Source organism: Oncorhynchus keta, chromosome 4 (assembly GCF_023373465.1).
Source record: "Oncorhynchus keta strain PuntledgeMale-10-30-2019 chromosome 4, Oket_V2, whole genome shotgun sequence".
NCBI lineage: Eukaryota > Metazoa > Chordata > Actinopteri > Salmoniformes > Salmonidae > Oncorhynchus > Oncorhynchus keta.
The window spans coordinates 72,090,806-72,107,329 of record NC_068424.1 but is presented as its reverse complement, the minus strand read 5'-3'; the positions used below and the strand labels follow the sequence as shown (position 1 = coordinate 72,107,329).

Here is a 16,524-nt window from a genome sequence, read left to right as displayed (position 1 = left end):
CAGTACCATTAGCAGTAACAGTACCAGTACCAGTAGCAGTAACAGTAACCAGTAGCTTTAACAGTAACAGTAGCAGTAGCATTAGCAGTACAGTACCAGACAGTACTATGTCCTCACCAGTAGCAGCTCCACACAGTAACAGTAACAGCAGTAGCAGTAGCAGTAACAGTAGCAGTAACAGTACCATTAGCAGTACAGTACCAGACAGTACTATGTCCTCACCTTAGTAGCTGTAGCTCCACACAGATCATAACAGTAACAGTAACAGTAACAGTAACAGTAACAGTACCAGTAGCAGTACCAGTAACAGTAGCAGTAACAGTACCAGTAACAGTATCAGTAACAGTAGCAGTAACAGTAGCAGTAACAGTAACAGTAGCAGTAACAGTCGCAGTAACAGTACCATTAGCAGTACAGTACCAGACAGTACTATGTCCTCACCTTATCCCGGTAGCTGTAGCTCCACACAGATCATAACAGTAACAGTAGCAGTAGCAGTAGCAGTACCAGTAGCAGTAGCAGTACCAGTAACAGTACCAGTAGCAGTACCAGTAGCAGTACCAGTAACAGTAGCAGTAGCAGTAACAGTACCATTAGCAGTACAGTACCAGACAGTACTATGTCCTCACCTTATCCTGGTAGCTGTAGCTCCACACAGATCATAACAACGGTAGCAGTACCAGTAACAGTACCGGTAACAGTACCAGTACCAGTAAAAGTACCAGACAGTGCTATATCCTCACCTTATCCAGATAACTATAGCTCCACACCTTGCCGTCTATGAACGACCGTGACAGAATACGTCCCTGAGGGTCAAACTCTGTCTTCTCGCTCATACTGCCCCTCTGCAGCCCCACCAGCTGACCCGTGGTCGAATACGACACGTTCACCACTGCCAGGCTGCTGCTAGGCAACCACATGGCGGGACGGCCCTGCGTGTCGTACATGATGCGGAGCGTGAACTTGCGGTGGTCGTCATAGATCTTCTCCGTCCGAGTGTTGCGGTCAAAGTCGATGGAGAGGAGGTTACGGCCATGTGCCTGGAAGAAGATAGAGAGTGATGTCATCTTTACACATAGTCAGTGATGTCATCTCTGTAGGCAGAGTCAGTGATGGCATCTTTTCACATAGAGTAAGTGATGTCATCTCTGTAGGGAGAGTGAGTGACGTCATCTTTACACATAGTCAGCGATGTAATCTCTGTAGACTGAGTAAGTGATGTCATCTTTTCCACATAGAGTAAGTGATGTCATCTCTAATGACTAAATGACACACAGAAAGGAAGTGAGGTTCTCAGCTCACCCTCAGCTTCCTGCCAAAAACAGTGACCTTCCCCTTGGTCTGTTCCTTGCGGAGCCGCCACTCGATGGAGTTGAGTCCGTTGTCTGTGGGTAGTGTGATGTTCCTACGGCCGATTGTAGGACTGACCGACCCGGCCAGGATGTGGGGCTCAGTGTGGAAGCTGATGCCCATCCCATTGGCATACATCACCCGCAGGGTGCCGTTGTTACACAGTTGGTAGCTGTTCCTCACCTGGTCTGTAGGGGGCGATATGGACAAGGAGAGAGAAGGGAGTCATATGAGCTGGCTCCTCTGCTGGCATCTTCCTGTGTTATGTTTATATGCTGAAAAAAGATCAAATTGCAGAGTAAATTGAAATGGATTTCTGTTGCCTTTCACAAACAGAATTCCTTCCCTGAACAAAAAAAACTCTGTCAATTCAGCGTTTCTATCCCCCACTCAAACACCCACACACATATACACAAAACAGTGTCTGATGTGGCGTAGCCTCTGGAAAGACTGTGTCTGATGTGGCGTAGCCTCTGGAAAGTGATAGGGGGATTGAGGGCCCATTCTTCTTCTCTATCGGAGGCATAAAGAACAGCAGCCTGATAACAACAACGTGATTGAAGATAACAGTGATTGTCTGGCCGACGCAGCGGAAGAGTCTTTTATTTAATTTTTAAAAGGCAGGGGATCATACATACACACACACGCACTGTTGCATGCACACACACATGCACATGTGGAAATTCAAAGACACACACACACACACACACACTTGCATGCACGCAAACACACAGACACACACACACACACACTTGCATGCACGCAAACACACAACACACAGACACACACACTTGCATGCACGCAAACACACAGACACACACACACACACACACACACACACACACACACACACACACACACACACACACACACACACACACACACACACACACACACACACACACACACACACACACACACACACACACACACACACACACACACACACACACACACACCCTTTGAGCCTTCACCACCAAAAATGGCAGTAATCCATGAAGCCAATTTGTTATAAACCTCCAGGCAGCGTTTTACCAACACTTCAAACACACAGAGATGGCTTTCTGTCAACTCTGCAGTAGACTACCCTCTCTCTCTCTATCTGAAAATGTATTTGTGATGAAAATGGAGAGAGAGAGAGAGAGAGAGAGATGAGGAAGACCATACAGAAATACACTACAGAAAAAGAAGGAACAGCACATCAGAAATCAGCTCAATGTAATTGAAAAATCCATAGACTAACCACTTCTGGTGGTTAACAACAACACGAAGAATGATCTATCCAAAACTGAGATGTATGGGTTCTTACTTTTCCAATCTTTTTGGCTCTATAACAAAGAACAAACAGCAAAAACATATACATGATCAAATACAAATCTTAGAATCAACTATTAAAGACTAACAGAACACACTGGATTCTCCAATTACATTGAATGAACTACAGGACAAAATAAAAACCCTACAACCCAAAAAGGCCTGTGGTGTTGATGGTATCCTCAATGAAGTTATCAAATATACAGACAACAAATTCCAATGGGCTATACTGAAACTCTTTAACGTCATCCTTAGCTCTGGCATCTTCCCCAATATTTGTAACCAAGGAATGATCACCCCAATCCACAAAAGTGGAGACAAATTTGACACCAAAAACTTCCGTCCGTGGGATATGCGTCAACAGCAACCTGGGGAAAATCCTCTGCATTATCAACAGCAGACTCATACATTTCCTCAATGAAAACAATGTGCTGAGCAAATGTCAAATTGGCTTTTTACCAAATGATCGTACAACAGACCACGTATTCACCCTGCACACCCTAATTGACAAACAAACAAAAGTCTTCTCATGCTTTGTTGATTTAAAAAAATGTTTTGACTCAATTTGGCATGAGGGTCTGCTATACAAATTGATGGAAAATGGTGTTGGGGGAAAAACATACGACATTATAAAATCCATGTACACAAACAAGTGTGTGGTTAAGATTGGCAAAAAACACACATTTCTTCCCACAGGGCCGTGGGGAGAGACAGGGATGCAGCGTAAGCCCCACCTTCTTCAACATATATATAAATGAATTGGCGAGGGCACTAGAAAAGTCTGCAGCACCCGGCCTCATCCTATAAGAATCTAAAGTCAAACATCTACTGTTTGCTGATGATCTGGTGCTTCGGTCACCAACCAAGGAGGACCTACATCAGCACCTAGATCTACTGCACAGATTCTGCCAGACCTGGGCCCTGACAGTAAATCTCAGTAAGACTAAAATAATGGTGTTCCAAAAAAGGTCCCGTTGCCAGGACCACAAATACAAATACAAATTCCATCTAGACACTAGAGCACACAAAAAACTATACATACCTCAGCCTAAACATCAGCGCCACAGGTAACTTCCACAAAGCTGTGAACGATCGGAGAGACAAGGCAAGAAGGGCCTTCTATGCCATCAAAAGGAACATAAAATTTGACATACCAATTAGGATCTGACTAAAAATACTTGAATCAGTTATAGAACACATTGCCCTTTATGGTTGTGAGGTCTGGGGTCCCCTCAGCAACCACGAATTCACAAAATGGGACAAACAACAAATTGAGACTCCGCAAAAATATCCTCTGTGTACAATGTAGAACACCAAATAATGCATGCAGGGCAGAATTAGGCTGATACCCGCTAATGATCAAAATCCAGAAAAGAACTGTTAAATTCTACAACCAGTTAAAAGGAAGCGATTCCCAAACCTTCCATAACAAAGCCATCACCTACAGAGAGATGAACCTGGAGAAGAGTCCTCGAAGCAAGCTGGTCCAGCGGCTCTGTTCACAAACACAAACACACCCCACAGAGCCCCAGGACAGCACCAACCAAATCATGAGAAAACAAAAAGATAATTACTTGACACATGGGAAAGAATTAACAAAACAGGAAAAACTAAAATGCTATTTGGCCCTAAACAGAGAGTACACAGTGGCAGAATACCTGACCACTGTGACTGAACCAAAATTAAGGAAAGCTTTGACTATGTACAGACTCAGTGAGCATAGCCTTGCTATTGAGAAGGCCACCGTAGGCAGACCTAGCTCTCAAGAGAAGACAGGCTATGTGCTCACTGCCCACAAAATGAGGTGGAAACTGAGCTGCACTTCCTAACCTCCTGCCAAATGTATGACTATATTAGAGACACATTTGAAATACAAAAGTGACCTGTTGCCACAAGAAAAGGTCAACCAGTGAACAAACACCATTTTAAATACAACCCATATTTATGTTTATTTATTTTCCCTTTTGTACTTTAACCATTTGTACATCGTTACAACACTGTACATTTACATAATATGACATTTATAATGTCTTTATTTGTTTGGAACCTTAATTTTTATTGTTTATTTCACTTTTGAATATGATCTACTTCACTTGCTTTGGCAATGTTAACATGTTTCCCATGCCAATAAAGCCCCTTGAATTGAATATATATATATATATATATATATATAGAGAGAGAGAGAGGGTGAGAGCGAGGTAGAGGTGAGAGAGAAAGAGAGAGAAAGAGAGAGCGAGAGAGAGAAAGAGAGAGGGGGGAACAAAGCAAGCTGTTAAAACCAGTGTCTCGGCACAGCAGACCAGAACACTGTGCTGTAATACATGTAACACACACACACACACACACACACACACACACACACACACACACACACACACACACACACACACACACACACACACGCACACGCACACGCACAAACATACACACACACGCAGAGATACACACACGCAAAGAAACACACAGAGACACACAAAGATAGAGACACGGCCAGCCCGCTCACTAAGCAGGATTAGGCTTAGCCTATTGCGGCAGATTGTCTGACCAAGTCACCAACAACACACAAAACCTCACATAATTCTGCCCGAAAACAATGACAATTTCTCTCAACCAGTGGCATATGGGCTTTTTAGGTGAGCGCTGATGCCGCCCTGTGATAAGCAGTGTCCACTTTGTCAAAGGCAGCGACTCTTGTCCGTTCTCTTGTCCGTTCCCAGCCTCTCCAGGGTGCTGTGGGAGAGACACATGGCTGCGGAGCTCCAACAACAAAGAAATGATCTCAAATCAGTCAGTGGTGTAAAGTTCTTGATTAAAAATACTTTAAAGTACTACTTAAGTCGTTTTTTTTTGTATCTGTACTTTACTATTTATGATTTTGAATAATTTTACTTCACTACATTCCTAAAGAAAATAATGTACTTTTTACTACATTTTGAATGCTTAGCAGGTCAGGACAAGGGTCCAATTCACAGACTCCCTGGTCATCCCTACTGCCTCTGATCTAGCAGACTCACTACAAATCAAATGCTTAGTTTGTAAATAATGTCTAAGTGTTGGAGTGTGCCACTGGCTGCCTGTAAATTAAAAAAACTAGAAAATGGTGCCGTCTGGTTCGCTTAATTTAAGGAATTATAAATTATTTATACTTTTGATACTGAAGTATATTTAAAACGAAATACTTTTAGACTTTTACTCAAGTATTGTACTGGTTGATTATCACTTTTACTTGAGTCATTTTCTATTAAGGTATCTGATAACATATATAGCATTATGGTACAAAAGAGTATGCGACCTTTACTATAGCCAACAGGCTGGAGATAAAATGTACGATAATGTAATGAGACACTTTTACACCATGCAGGTTTCTCCCATCAAATAGCCTAACCAAAATGGCGTCCAAATAAAACATGTGCTGACGTGTTAAACAGCATATAATAAAAACAGGACAGGCTACTGTCCAGGAGTTTCATCCCGTGGTCTAAATGGTTATGATCAGTGAGTTGGATTTTGTATCTGTACGGAGTTTGTATCACAACTTGATTTCATATTCTCGAAAATATGTACAGTACCAATCAAACGTTTGGACATGTAACGATATCCCTCGTCATCTGAGGAGGAGTAGGAAGGATCGGACCAATATGCAGCGTGGTACGTGTCCATGTTAATATTTATTAAAACTGAACACAAAACTAAATAACAACAGAACGAATGAAAACGAAACAGTTCTGTCTGGTGCAGACACAGAGACAGAAAACAACCACCCACAAACAAGAGTGGGAAAACAGGCTACCTAAGTATGGTTCTCAATCAGAGACAACAATTGACAGCTGCCTCTGATTGGGAACCATACCAGGCCAAACACATAGAAATACCAAACATAGAACAAAAACATTGAATGCCCACCCCAACTCATGCCCTGACCAACCTAAAATAGAAACATACAAAAGGAACTAAGGTCAGGACGTGACAGGACACACCTACTCATTCCAAGGGTTTTCTTTATCTTTTTCTATTTTCTACATTATAGAATAATAGTGAAGACATCACAACTATGAAATAACAAATTTGGAATCATGTAGTAACCCAACATTTTTTAATTAAACAAATCAAAATATATTTTATATTTGAGATTCTTCAAAGTAACCACCCTTTGCCTTGATGACAGCTTTGCACAATCTTGGCATTCTCTCAACCAGCTTTATGAGGTAGTCACCTGGAATGCATTTCAATTAACAGGTGTACCTTGTTAAAAGTTATTTGTGGAATTCCTTTCCTTCTTAATGCGTTGGAGCCAATCAGTTGTGTTGTGACAAGGTAGGGGTGGATTAGTAAAACACCAAGTCCATATTATGGCAAGACCAGCTCAAATAAGCAAAGAGAAAGGACAGTCCATCATTACAAGACATGAAGGTCAGTCAATCTGGAATATGTCAAGAACTTTGAGAGTTTCTTCAAGTGGAGTCGCAAAAACCATCAAGCTCTATGATAAAACTGTCTCTCATGAGGACCACCACAGGAAAGGAAGACCCAGAGTCACCTCTGCTGCAGAGGATAAGTTCATTAGAGTTACCTGTCTCTCATGAGAACCACCACAGGAAAGGAAGACCCAGAGTTACCTCTGCTGCAGAGGATACGTTCATTAGAGTTACCAGCCTCAGATTGCAGCCCAAATAAATGCTTCACGGAGTTCAAGTAACACATCTCAACATCAACTGTTCAGAGGAGACTGTGTGAATCAGGCCTTCATGGTCAAATTTCTGCAAACAAACCACTACTAAAGGATACCAATAAAGAAGAAGAGACTTGCTTGGGCCAAGAAACAGGAACATTGGACATTAGACTGGTGGAAATCTGTCCTTTGGTCTGATGAGTCAACATTTGAGTTTTTTGGTTTAAACTGCCCGTGTCTTTGTGAGACACAGAGTTGGTGAATGGATGATCTCTGCATGTGTGGTTCCCACCGTGAAGAATGGAGGAGGAGGTGTGATGGTGCTTTGCTGGGGATACTGTCAGTCATTTATTTAGAAGGCACACTTAACCAGCATGGCTAGCACAGCATTCTGCAGCGATATTCCATCCCATCTGGTTTGCGCTTAGTGGCACTATCATTTGTTTTCAACAGGACAATGACCCAAAACACACCTCCAGGCTGTGTAAGGGCTATTTGACCATGGAGAGTGATGTAGAGCTGCATCAGAGGACCTGGCCTCCACCATCACCTGACCTCAACCCAATTGAGATTTTTTGGGGATGAGTTGGACTGCAGAGTGAAGGAAAAGCAGCCAAGCAGCCTACAAGACTGTTGAAAAAGCATTCCTCATGAAGCTGTTTGAGAGAATGCCAAGAGTGTGCAAAGCTGTCATTAAGGCACAAAGTGTAACTTTTGGTTACTACATGATTCCCATATGTGTTATTTCATAGTTTTGACATCTTCACTATTATTCTACAATGTAGAAAATAGTAAAAATAAAGAAAAACCCTTGAATGATTAGATGTATCCAAACTTTTGATTGGTACTGTATTTTCAACGCCTGAAAAATACCTATTTTCAACTTTCCTTCAGAACCAAACATTTGGCTGCCTGGCTGGCTGGCTGCCTGGCTGGCTGGCTGACGCACGCACGCACGCACACCTTAGATAACTCTTGCTGTTCCCACTAGATGAATACCTTCTCTTCCATTACTACCCCTGGAGTGGAGCTCTGTATAGATAGACAACCATTAATACTCTGAGACATTGCTGACTTTAACACATCAGTCTGTAATCTAGTTGGAACGCAGTTCCAGACCGTGGTTTTAACTATCATGGTCCAAAAACACCAAGACAGTCGTGAAGAGGGCACAACAAAACATTTTCCCTCTCAGGCGACTGAAAAGATTCTGTCATGGGTCCCCAGATCCTCAAAAGGTTCTACAGCTGCACCATCGAGAGCATACTGACTGATTGCATCACCTGCTGGTATGGCAACTGCACGGCATCTGACCGTAAGGCGCTACATAGGGTAGTGCGAACGGCCAAGTACATCACTGGGGCCAAGCTTCCAGCCATCCAGGACCTCTATAATAGGCGGTGTCAGAGGAAAGCCCATAAAATAGTCAGAGACTCCAGTCACACCAGTCATAGACTGTTCTCTCTGCTACCGCACGGCAAGCAGTACCGGAGCACCAAGTCTAGGACCAAAAGGCTCCTCAACAGTTTACCACCCCCAAGCCATAAGACCACTGAACAATTAATAAAATGGCCACGAACTGTTTACATTGACCCCCCCATCCCTTTTGTACTCACTGTTTATTATCTATGCAGTCACCACCACCACCTACCTCAACTAACCTGTACCCCTGCACACTGACTCAGTACTGGTACCCCTGTATATAACCTCATTACTAACCTGTACCCCCGCACACTGACTCGGTACTGGTACCCCCTGTATATAACCTCATTACTAACCTGTACCCCCGCACACTGACTCAGTACTGGTGCCCCCTGTATATAACGTCATTACTAACCTATACCTCCGCACACTGACTCAGTACTGGTACCCCTGTATATAACCTCATTACTAACCTGTACCCCCGCACACTGACTCAGTACCGGTGCCCCCTGTATACAACCTCATTACTAACCTGTACCCCCGCACACTGACTCAGTACTGGTACCCCTGTATATAACCTCATTACTAACCTGTACCCCGCACACTGACTCAGTACTGGTACCCCCTGTATATAACCTCATTACTAACCTGTACCCCTGCACACTGACTCAGTACTGGTGCCCCCTGTATATAACGTCATTACTAACCTGTACCCCCGCACACTGACTCAGTACTGGTACCCCTGTATATAACCTCATTACTAACCTGTACCCCCGCACACTGACTCAGTACTGGTACCCCCTGTATATAACCTCATTACTAACCTGTACCCCCGCACACTGACTCAGTACTGGTGCCCCCTGTATATAACCTCATTACTAACCTGTACCCCTGCACACTGACTCGGTACTGGTACCCCTGTATATAACCTCATTACTAACCTGTACCCCTGCACACTGACTCAGTACTGGTGCCCCCTGTATATAACCTCATTACTAACCTGTACCCCCGCACACTGACTCAGTACTGGTACCCCCTGTATAAAACCTCATTACTAACCTGTACCCCCGCACACTGACTCGGTACTGGTGCCCCCTGTATAAAACCTCATTATGAACCTGTACCCCTGCACACTGACTCTGTACTGGTGCCCCTGTATATAACCTAATTACTAACCTGTACCCCTGCACACTGACTCGGTACTGGTACCCACTGGATAAACCTCATTACTAACCTGTACCCCGCACACTGACTCGGTACTGGTACCCCTGTATAAAACCTCATTACTAACCTGTACCCCTGCACACTGACTCAGTACCGGTGCCCCCTGTATAAAACCTCATTACTAACCTGTACCCCTGCACACTGACTCGGTACTGGTACCCCTGTATATAACCTCATTACTAACCTGTACCCCTGTACACTGACTCGGTACCGGTGCCCCCTGTATAAAACCTCATTACTAACCTGTACCCCTCCACACTGACTCGGTACCGGTGCCCCTGTATACAACCTCGTTACTAACCTGTACCCCTACACACTGACTCAGTACTGGTACCCCTGTATAAAACCTCATTACTAACCTGTACCCCGCACACTGACTCGGTACTGGTGCCCCTGTATATAACCTCATTACTAACCTGTACCCCTCCACACTGACTCGGTACCGGTGCCCCTGTATACAACCTCATTACTAACCTGTACCCCTGCACACTGACTCAGTACCGGTGCCCCTGTATAAAACCTCATTACTAACCTGTACCCCTGCACACTGACTCGGTACTGGTACTCCTGTATATAACCTCATTACTAACCTGTACCCCTGCACACTGACTCAGTACCGGTGCCCCTGTATATAACCTCATTACTAACCTGTACCCCGCACACTGACTCGGTACTGGTGCCCCCTGTATAAAACCTCATTACTAACCTGTACCCCTGCACACTGACTCGGTACTGGTACCCCTGTATATAACCTCATTACGAACCTGTACCCTTTACACTGACTCTTTACTGGTGCCCCCTTATATAAATATTTTCTTAACCTGTACCCCTGCACACTGACTCGGTACTGGTACCCACTGGATAAAACCTCATTACTAACCTGTACCCCCGCACACTGACTCGGTACTGGTACCCCCTGTATAAAACCTCATTACTAACCTGTACCCCTGCACACTGACTCAGTACCGGTGCCCCCTGTATAAAACCTCATTACTAACCTGTACCCCTGCACACTGACTCGGTACTGGTACCCCCTGTATATAACCTCATTACTAACCTGTACCCCTCCACACTGACTCGGTACCGGTGCCCCCTGTATACAACCTCGTTACTAACCTGTACCCCTACACACTGACTCAGTACCGGTGCCCCCTGTATATAACCTCATTACTAACCTGTACCCCTGCACACTGACTCGGTACCGGTGCCCCCTGTATATAACCTCATTACTAACCTGTACCCCTGCACACTGACTCGGTACTGGTACCCCTGTATATAACCTCATTACGAACCTGTACCCCTGCACACTGACTCTGTACTGGTGCCCCCTGTATATAACCTAATTACTAACCTGTACCCCTGCACACTGACTCGGTACTGGTACCCACTGGATAAAACCTCATTACTAACCTGTACCCCCGCACACTGACTCGGTACTGGTACCCCCTGTATAAAACCTCATTACTAACCTGTACCCCTGCACACTGACTCAGTACCGGTGCCCCCTGTATAAAACCTCATTACTAACCTGTACCCCTGCACACTGACTCGGTACTGGTACCCCTGTATATAACCTCATTACTAACCTGTACCCATGTACACTGACTCGGTACCAGTGCCCCCTGTATATAACCTCATTACTAACCTGTACCCCTGCAGTGACACTGACTCCGTACTGTGCCCCTGTATATAACCTCATTACTATCCTGTACCCCTCCACACTGACTCAGGGGGCAGCCGGTGCCCCCTGTATACAACCTCGTTACTAACCTGTACCCCTACACACTGACTCAGTACCGGTGCCCCTGTATATAACCTCATTACTAACCTGTACCCCTGCACACTGACTGGTACCGGTGCCCCTGTATATAACCTCATTACTAACCTGTACCCCTGCACACTGACTCGGTACTGGTACCCCTGTATATAACCTCATTACGAACCTGTACCCCTGCACACTGACTCTGTACTGGTGCCCCCTGTATATAACCTAATTACTAACCTGTACCCCTGCACACTGGTTCGGTACTGGTACCCACTGGATAAAACCTCATTACTAACCTGTACCCCGCACACTGACTCGGTACTGGTACCACCCTGTATAAAACCTCATTACTAACCTGTACCCCTGCACACTGACTCAGTACCGGTGCCCCTGTATAAAACCTCATTACTAACCTGTACCCCTGCACACTGACTCGGTACTGGTACCCCTGTATATAACCTCATTACTAACCTGTACCCATGTACACTGACTCACCGGTGCCCCTGTATATAACCTCATTACTAACCTGTACCCCTGCACACTGACTCGGTACCGGTGCCCCCTGTATATAACCTCATTACTAACCTGTCCCCCCACACTGACTCGGTACCGGTGCCCCCTGTATACAACCTCGTTACTAACCTGTACCCCTACACACTGACTCAGTACCGGTGCCCCTGTATATAACCTCATTACTAACCTGTACCCCTGCACACTGACTAGAAACCGGTGCCCCTGTATATAACCTCATTACTAACCTGTACCCCTCCACACTGACTGTACCGGTGCCCCTGTATACAACCTCATTACTAACCTGTACCCCTGCACACTGACTCAGTAAGGTGCCCCCTGTATACAACCTCATTACTAACCTGTACCCCTGCACACTGACTCAGTACCGGTGCCCCTGTATACAACCTCATTACTAACCTGTACCCCTCCACACTGACTCGGTACCGGTGCCCCCTGTATACAACCTCATTACTAACCTGTACCCCTCCACACTGACTCGGTACCGGTGCCCCCTGTATATAACCTCATTATTGTTGTTCTTATTGCGTTACTTTTTATTTTTATTTTTTACTTTAGTCTATTATGTAAATATTTTCTTAACTCTTCTTAAACTGCGCTGTTGGTAAAGGGCTTGTAAGTCAGCATTTCACGGTAAGGTCTACACTTGTTGTATTCGGCGCATGTGACAAATATAAAGTTTGATTTGATTTGATACTAATATGCTGTATCTCACTTTGAACCATGGTGTGTGTGTACATGTGCGCGTGTCCCTTGCACTGTGGGGTGTGTGTATGCATGTGTGTGTATGTCCCACCTTGCACCACGGTGTATGAGGCCTCCACAGAGGACAGGTTGGTGATAACGGTGACGTCATCGTCTCTGCTGGAGCTCTCTATGTCAATGTTGATGGAACGTTCTATCTCCCGGTGCAGACTGGTCACCATGCCAGTAGGATAGGTTACATTGGTCAGACGACCCTCACTGTCATACCTGGAGGAGAGAGACATATAGAGGTTACTTCTCACTCTCCCACCTGGGAAGATAGGGACAACTAGTGACAAAATAGTCCTTAATCAATGTGAGTTGTCATTTTCAGTCCTCTCCTCTCCTCTCCTCTCCTCTCCTCTCCTCTCCTCTCCTCTCCTCTCCTCTCCTCTCACAGCTTACTTGTACAGAGGATCTGGGAATAGCTGGTCTCCGTGGATTTCTCATAATATGGCAGTTCTCAGCAGAACGTGTGTGTGTGTGGTGACAAAAGGAAACCTCTATGGACCTCTAACACCTGTCCGTTCTGTTAGCTCTGACTGAAGCACACACTTGTGTGACAGAAGTGAACTCCAGGGGGCAGCAGTGCACTGTAAACAAATCCTAGCTCGATGTCTGCCAGGCAATGCAGCTAATATGTGACCCTGAGTGCTGCTGAAGTGTCCGTTTTTGACAAATGCATAAAAACATCCCACTCACTGGTAGAAGGTGGTCCATCCGGTCTCGTCAGCCTTGGTGGCCAGTAGTCCTGTACTCCCAGAGTACCCCAGTAGGGCCACCTCCTGTCCCTGGGCTGAGACACTCCTCAACCCCCCAGCAGGGTCCAAACCCAGGGTCACCACCTGGTTCTCTGGCAGTAACACCAGTCTGAGGAGGCCAGAACTCCCCCCCTGGCCCAGACCCTCCCTTCTCACCCTGAGAGTGTTGTTGCAGTTGTCCACCACCGTGGCGAGCTCTCTGTCCGGCCCGTAGGTGAAGTTATATAATGGTTCTCCCGTGACCAGACTCACGGTCTGTAGATGTTGACCGTCACCGTTGAACACATAGAGCTCCTGTTCTCGTGGCGACGCAACTTCATATTGTCCCATCATCGATCCGGATCCCGCCCCCGAGGCTGACGGGCCGGGTCGATTGGCTCGTACGGCTCTGATGCGTATGTTGTTAAGATCGGCGATGAAAAGCGTTCCGTCGGGTGAGACGGCGAGCGAGGCGGGGGAGTTGAGGCCGGAGTCGGGCGCGTAGCCATCGTCGCCATAGAAACAGTTGCAGTTGACATCATTCTTGCAGTCGCAGTCTGATGTGGCGCCGGCCAGCAGAGACATCTCACCATTAGTGGATACCTGAGAGAGAGGGAAGGGGAGAAAGACAACAAACGAGAGAGAGAGAGAACGACAGAGATGAGACAAGGAAGACAGGAAAGACAGAATGTTTTAGAAACAGAAAAGTGAAGTTTCAAGTTTTAATGTCACGTGCACAAGTACAGTGAAATGCCTTTCTTGCAAACTCCAAACCCCACAATGCAGTAAGGTAAAGCTACTTTTTAATGTTTAAAGACAAAGGTGTTGTTGTACCTGTCTGACGCGGTTGATTTTCTTCTCGTCCGTCTCAGCGATGTAGAGAACTCCGGTGTAAGACAGGGCGATGGCTGTCGCACTCTCCAATGCAGCATGGATGGCAAGCTTACTCAGGCTGTAGTCTACACCTGGAACCTGACAATGCATGGGCCGCCCTGCTATGACGCTCACCTGGGGCGATAATGTTATTTCATGTACAGATAATATAACAAGACATATATGATAATAGCATCATGATTTTGTTGAAGTCACGATAACCTCTTGTATCGCAATAACTGATTATATTGTGATAATTGATTATATCATGATAATTGTTTATATCGTGATAATTGATTATATTACGACAGTCGTTTAAAACTGTTGTCGTGGCGGCAGCGTAGCATAGTGGTTAGAGCGTTGGACTCGTAACCGGAAGGTTGCAAGTTCAAACCCCCGAGCTGACAAGGTACAAATCTGTCGTTCTGCCCCTGAACAGGCAGTTAACCTACTGTTCCTAGGCAGTCATTGAAAATAAGAATTTGTTCTTAACTGACTTGCCTAGTTAAATAAAGGTTAAAAAAAATAAAATATGACGATAATTGATAAGGAAGCAAAACTCACTTGGTGGTTCTCAGTGATGCGCAGCACAACGTTGTTCTCCAGGACGTACAGAGAGTTATCCATGGGGTTTACTGCCAGGTCTGTAGGCCACTCCAGACGCACCTGATAAACAAAATAACAAATTCAGGGTTTATCACAAAAGCCACATAACAAAAAGTATGTGGACATCACTTCAAATTAGTGCATTTGGCTGTTTCACTCACACTAACTGCCGAGAGGTGTATAAAGTCGACCGTACAGCCATAGACAAACATTTGCAGTAGAAGGGCTATTACTGAAGAGCTCAGTGACTTTCAACGTGGCAATGTCATAGGATGCCACCTTTCCAACAAGTCAGTTCCTCATTTCTGCCTTGGTAGAGCTGCCCCGGTCAACTGTAAGTGCTGTTTTTGTGAAGTGGAAACGTCTAGGAGCAACAACGGCTCAGCTGTGAAGTGGTAGGCCACACAAGCTTACAGAACGGGACCACCGAGTACTGAAGTGCATAGAGAGTAAAAATCATCTGTCCTCGGTTGCAACATCACTACTGAGTCCCAAACTGCCTCTGGAAGCAACTTCAGCACAATACCTATTCATCTGGAGCTTCATGAAATGGGTTGATATAGCCGACCAGCTGCACCATGCACAATGCCAAGCGTTGGCTGGAGTGGTGCCGCCGTTGAACTCTGGAACAGTGGAAGCACATACTCTGGCGTGAGGAATCACGCTTCACCATCTGGCAGTCCGATGGACTAATCTGGGTCTGGCTGATGCCAGGAGAACGCTACCTGCCCGAATGCATAGCAACAACTGTAAAGTTTGGTGGAGAAGGAATAATGGTCTGGGGCTGTTTTTCATGGTTTGGGCCCCTTAGTTCCAGTGAAGGGAAATCTTAATGATACAGCATACAATGACATTCTAGATTATTCTGTGCTTTCAACTTTGTGGTAACAGTTTGGGGAAGGCCCTTTCCTGTTTCAGCAATGCCCCCAGACACAAAGTGAGGTTGATACAGAAATGGTTTTGTCGAGATCAGTGTGGAAGAACTTGACTGGCCAGCACAGAGCCCTGACCTCAACTGCATCGAACACCTTTGGGATGAATTGGAACGCTGACTTCGAGTCAGGTCTAACCACCACCCATCAGGGCCCGACCTCACTAATGCTCTTGTGGATGAATGGAAGCAAGTCCCTGCAGCAATGTTCCAACATCCAGTAGAAATCCTTCCCAGAAGAGTGGAGGCTGTTATAGTAGCAATGTTCCAACATCTAGTGGAAATCCTTCCCAGAAGAGTGGAGGTTGTTATAGCAGCAATGTCCCAACATCCAGTGGAAATCCTTCCCAGAAGA

The 16,524-nt window shown here is 45.5% G+C and overlaps 1 protein-coding gene and 1 long non-coding RNA gene across 2 annotated transcripts in view; both read right to left on the bottom strand.

Annotated features, from left to right (window-relative positions):
* LOC118375290 (teneurin-2-like) overlaps positions 1-16,524 on the bottom strand; it is a 181,721-nt gene that overhangs the window by 18,106 nt on the left and 147,091 nt on the right. The window contains exons 22-27 of the mRNA XM_052518261.1: positions 15,197-15,298; positions 14,594-14,767; positions 13,722-14,362; positions 13,072-13,247; positions 1,303-1,538; positions 744-1,040 (exon numbers count right to left, since the gene is read on the bottom strand). Coding sequence (XP_052374221.1) covers positions 744-1,040; positions 1,303-1,538; positions 13,072-13,247; positions 13,722-14,362; positions 14,594-14,767; positions 15,197-15,298 — 1,626 coding nt within the window. The remainder of the gene's footprint in view (positions 1-743; positions 1,041-1,302; positions 1,539-13,071; positions 13,248-13,721; positions 14,363-14,593; positions 14,768-15,196; positions 15,299-16,524) is intronic.
* Positions 10,021-10,986, bottom strand: LOC127927829 (uncharacterized). The gene is made up of 3 exons (XR_008129192.1): positions 10,919-10,986; positions 10,164-10,222; positions 10,021-10,105 (listed from the first exon to the last, which is right to left on the bottom strand). It is a non-coding gene; the product is annotated as an uncharacterized LOC127927829 (long non-coding RNA).